At 41.1% G+C, this 5730-nt stretch overlaps 1 protein-coding gene across 1 annotated transcript; it reads left to right on the top strand.

Annotated features, from left to right (window-relative positions):
* Positions 1 to 376: 376 nt before the first annotated feature.
* Positions 377 to 865, top strand: LOC138360288 (uncharacterized; the record flags this gene model as incomplete). Its single annotated transcript, XM_069320204.1, has 1 exon — positions 377 to 865. A coding segment is annotated over exon 1 (489 nt), but the record flags the coding sequence as incomplete, so codon positions are not given.
* Between the last annotated feature and the right edge of the window lie 4865 nt (positions 866 to 5730).

Here is a 5730-nt window from a genome sequence, read left to right as displayed (position 1 = left end):
GACTGTGATCTATGCCCGCATGACTGTGATCTATGTCCGCATGACTGTGATCTATGCCCGCATGACTGTGATCTATGTCCGCATGACTGTGATCTATGCCCGCATGACTGTGATCTATGCCCGCATGACTGTGATCTATACCCGCATGACTGTGATCTATGCCCGCATGACTGTGAACTATGCCCGCATGACTGTGATCTATGCCCGCATGACTGTGATCTATGTCCGCATGACTGTGATCTATGCCCCCATGACTGTGATCTATGCCCGCATGACTGTGATCTATGCCCGCATGACTGTGAACTATGCTCGCATGACTGTGATCTATGTCCGCATGACTGTGATCTATGCCTGCATGACTGTGATCTATGCCCGCATGACTGTGAACTATGCCCGCATGACTGTGATCTATGTCCGCATGACTGTGATCTATGTCCGCATGACTATGAACTATGCCTGCATGACTGTGATCTATGCCCGCATGACTGTGATCTATGCCCGCATGACTGTGAACTATGCCCGCATGACTGTGATCTATGTCCGCATGACTGTGATCTATGTCCGCATGACTGTGATCTATGCCCGCATGACTGTGATCTATGTCCGCATGACTATGAACTATGCCTGCATGACTGTGATCTATGCCCGCATGACTGTGATCTATGTCCACATGACTGTGATCTATGCCCGCATGACTGTGATCTATGCCCGCATGACTGTGATCTATGCCCGCATGACTGTGATCTATGCCCGCATGACTGTGATCTATGTCCGCATGACTATGAACTATGCCTGCATGACTGTGAACTATGCCTGCATGACTGTGATCTATGCCCGCATGACTGTGATCTATGCCCGCATGACTGTGATCTATGCCCGCATGACTGTGATCTATGCCCGCATGACTGTGATCTATGCCCGCATGACTGTGATCTGTGCCCGCATGACTGTGATCTATGCCCGCATGACTGTGATCTATGCCCGCATGACTGTGATCTATGCCTGCATGACTGTGAACTATGCCCGCATGACTGTGATCTATGCCTGCATGACTGTGAACTATGCCCGCATGACTGTGATCTATGCCCGCATGACTGTGATCTATGCCTGCATGACTGTGAACTATGCCACCTTCAAAGTGTTGATTTTGGTTACCTTAATTGCGAATGGAGAAAATGTTCAAGACGAATCTTGGGTGTTCATCCATGCACTCATTGCAATCTCATAACGGGCCTTATGTTCACATCCACACTTGAAGAAATTGTTTACAAACGAATGGTATCCTTATGTCTGAAGGGAATCGCACATCCAGCAAACTCAATCAGTTCCTTTTTATTTATTATAGTCACTGCCACTCCAACTATCCCAGAAGAACAAACTTAGTTGTCAGGTAATACAACTTAAGAATGAGTGATAATATATATCATGGTGCAGCAGGTATACAGCATAGTATAAAACAACTTGTCAGCAGAGAAAGCAGTGAGACCCACAGCTGGATAATTGTAATTTTGAAGGAACTGCTGTGACAAAGAGACGCCTTACTGCTAGGAAATGTTGAGTTCTATGGAAGTCAGATCTATGTTGCATGAAGTGTGTTGGGAAGTGATTTTGATCCAGGTTTGCCCTAGAATCATATACATGGAGACTGCCTAGGGTGTAATTTTTTTTTGTATAAAGCCATTGAATGATTAGTTTAAATTAATCCTTTAAACTGTAGTTCTCAATGTCAGACATTCATGTTATTGTTTTTTAACACTTTCTTTAAGATAAATAGTTCACTGTAAACCTATGTAAACTAACCAACTATATAAATGTACTAAACATACATTCATTTACAATATTTTTTTAATGTATTGTTTTGTAAGTGCAGCTTGGACCGTTCATACACGGCCGACAGAGACTTACCTGTATCCTGTTTGGTTATGCGCAGCTTGGGACCCTTCACCGTGGGTAACAATTGCAGTCAATCAAGTAACCATTGATGGTAAGTGTACCAAGCTGGGTGGAGCAGTAGCGATCTGTGGCAACAAACAAAACCAATATTTTATAAATATCTTGGGTAATGTTTTTTGTTATTTGCTTACATATGTATTAATTGTGTTTACATATCATGATTTCTATTTAATTTTAATTATTTCAATATTTTTAATTATTATTACTATTAATTTATTACTATCCATTATTAAATTGGAATTATTGCTAATTTAATTATTATTATTATTTATTTTTAACAATTTCCATGAAATTTTAATATAGTGACAGTGTTTCGTGTAGATGTTACTGAATTCAGCAAACTTGTTCATGAAGAACTCTTCCAAATCCAAAGAAAATGTTTTGAACGAGACGAATGTCATCTATGTCCTTTCCACGCTCACTTTGGGAATAGCAGCCCAACAATCTCTGTACATAGGCAAGACAGTATGACTATGGGTGGTGCATTTTAAAATTTTTGGGCGAGATAGGGCGTGAAATTCCCAGTTCATTGTCAAGACAAATTCCATAGACTTAGATATTATTTTTCCAGCAGACGTTTCCTAAGTTTTTTAAATCGGTATTACAGACACTTGGCATTTCAAATTTTGGTGTAAGATGAAGTTTGAAATTATCAGTCTTAAGTGTAAACTAACATGTTGATTTCAATGTAAGTTTTCTTCCAGTAAGACTTTTCCTGCAAAATATAAATGGTGCTGACGTAGAGGACCCGTTTATTTTTGGGAAGAGAGATGTGGTATGAAGTTCCTGTAGATTTATATATAACATTCCCGTAGCTTTAAAGATAAACTTCCCAGCCCGTAGACTTAAATGGAGATCTTAGGGTCAAGACTTAAATAGAGTTTTTAGGCCATACTCTGTAGACTTAAATTAATTTCCTAGGCCATCGAATGTAAACTACCTAGGCCCATAGATTTGAATGTAATTTTCTAGCTCATAGACTTTATTGCAAACTCTTCCAGTAGACTTAAAATTTAATCTCCACAATTTTCCTAGGCCATAGGCTTAAAAAGAAAGTCCCCACAGAGTTCCAAAGTCTCCTATCCAAGATATTCGTCTCCGGTTTACAATTAGTTTACTAACGGCGGACGTCTCAGTGACCCTGCACTAGAGCAGTCTGTCATCCATCACCTTACACCTGCCATCCACCCGAGCAACCACCACTGCCGCTGCCGCCATTGCAAGCCAAGCACTAGTGTTAAGCTGATTCCTCTAGTTTCTCTTTTCATTGTTTCTTATTGTTCAGTTTCCACGCTGCAATTCACCCGTTAGAGGTCTCGAAAGGTATTCAACTAAAGGTTTCCTAACCTAACCTGACCTAACATCTGGATCAGATTGTAGCCAGGGGAAAGAATAATTATTAAACAATTAAATCGCATTTACAAACATTCCTCTGGGCGGTGTGTGTGTACAGGGAATAAATCTCATAAGCACTGTCTCCAGCAGGGCAGCTCGAGGAAGAGAGACAAAGACAGGAAGAAGCAGATAAAGAAAGGGAAAGAGAGGGAGGAAGATATGATGACCAAACTACACTTCAGGATGAAACGAAACGTCGTCGTTTCTTCATTTACTGTTGTTTCGTTTGGTCATTATATCTTCAGCCACGTTATTGTGACTCATTGTTTGCATAGGGAAGCAGAGAGAGATGATGGAGGTAGAGTGTGAGTAATTATTCCCAGGTGCACCCATGGTAATTCCCTTCCCGCCAAACACACACCGAACTACCACGTTGGTGCAACGTTTGAAACAAGTTTTAATACCTCCTAACCAGTTATAACAACCAATATAGCCAGTTGTAAAAACGTTCTACTACGTCATAAACACGCTAAGCCAAGATGTAACAACTTTATTACAAGTTGTAACAAGCGGAAAATAGAGACAGTTTCGGTTTTGTGTTTCCAGGGTTATAACCTTTGCATTCCTTCATCTCCCTATACAAAAGTATGGGAGATGTATTGTAAAACACTTATATGCGTTGAATAGGAAAAATGCAAACAATGATTCATATTCTAGGTAGGAACTAAAGACGTGTATATTAGTCTACATATTATACACTACATAGTATTAGATAATTAGTAAACATTGCGCTAACTTTCCCTTTCACTTAAAAAAGAAGCATTCAATGACTCACAATAATTTACTTTTCTAAAGTTTCTCAACTGATTATAGAAAAGGTTTTGCACCAGGTTTTGTCATAACCAGAAACTGGAATAGATATTTAAATCTTTTCGTTCGTTATATTACAAAGGGTTTTTAGCATTGTTATTTGTCACTATATATGAAATACACTTAGTAACAAGTGTTAATATTTTGTTTGTGAATAATTTTATGCAAATAGCAATGGACCTGTAATAATGTTTTTTTATGAAGGGTTCTGTAATATTTGTCTCAACTGTTTGATTTCACAGAAACTTCCCTTTGTTTAGGATATGGCCCAGCCAATAATCATCAGCAGTTGCAAGAAAATCGAGCAGTATCTGCCCTATCTACTTGTGGAACAATCATTGACACAAATCATTGACACCATTTTACTCAAAATTGTCAGTGAACGTCTTTTAAAATTCAGATTTTTTATATATACTAAGCAATTATAATCTTATTTTTAATTTTAAAATAACAAATTTTATTTTGAGTTACCTTGTGAGGATATGCTTCCTAATGGTACAGATTTATGCCTGCTCTTATTGTTTATGGTTGCTTGTATGTGTGCTTGCATGGCACCACTTCGTTATTTGTCATCCACTGTGTGTCAAGTTTGGTCTGAAGGGTCTAAAGAGGTCATCAGGTTTGACCTGGGTCATATAGTCCTGTTGCAACTGAGTAAACAGATGAACAGTATCAGGCCTGGTGTACCTTTACACAGGAGAAGTGAGTTTTGGTGGATACTGTGGTGGGAGGGGCAGAGATGGGCCCTTTCTCCTCAAAACCATTAGGTTCTAACCACAATCCCTCTTTTCCCCCTTTCTGAGACAATTTCGCTTTTCGCTGGATGACGTGGAAACCAAACCACGACTCTGGCTGAGGAATAGGTGCGGGTGCCAATCAGATACGTTTACAGAAAAGGCGAGAATGCCTAGCTTCTGCCATTGGTCAACAGGGGACGCTATCACGGTATCCTGGAGAGCATGTGGGCGTCATGCCTCAGGGCGTCATTCAGACTCCAGATTTCAAGAAGAGTGGACGCTGCCACACCAGAGCTCAGGGTCAAGTCGAGGGGAGAGTGTAGCTTCTTGCCCAGGACAGAGCGTGCTCGCACATGCCAAGTCAAACCCGTCATGCGATGTGTGTGTGTGTGTGTGTGTGTGTGTGTGTAGGAGAGTGGGTGGGTGTAGGAGAGAGTGGGTGGGTGTAGGAGAGTGGGTGGGTGTAGGAGAGTGGGTGGGTGTAGGAGAGTGGGTCCAAAGTGACCCAGGAGTCATGACGGACAATAATTAATGTGGAAGTTTCAGGACTATGCTGGAGCTCATTATGGTCGGTGTCTGCTGACTGGCCAGCTCGTGTGGTGAAATCAAGTTACTCCTGTGACGTGGAAGGAAAAATGGGCATCCGGAAGTGTAGAAATTCATCTGATGCAGCTTGAGGTGGTCCTCAACGACTTTGTGCGGATTCAAGGTCGGGCTCCCACGCTGACGAAGGAGATATTCTTATCAGCATAACTCACCACCAGAGTAGCAACAGCCTGCTTGTCGTCTGAGGCTACCTATATCATCGTCGGGGAGAATGAATGTCAGTGTATTA

Source organism: Procambarus clarkii, unplaced genomic scaffold (genome assembly GCF_040958095.1).
Source record: "Procambarus clarkii isolate CNS0578487 unplaced genomic scaffold, FALCON_Pclarkii_2.0 HiC_scaffold_106, whole genome shotgun sequence".
NCBI classification, from domain to species: Eukaryota; Metazoa; Arthropoda; class Malacostraca; order Decapoda; family Cambaridae; genus Procambarus; species Procambarus clarkii.
Note: the sequence above shows the minus strand (reverse complement) of the source record. Positions and strands in the feature narration are given on the sequence as shown.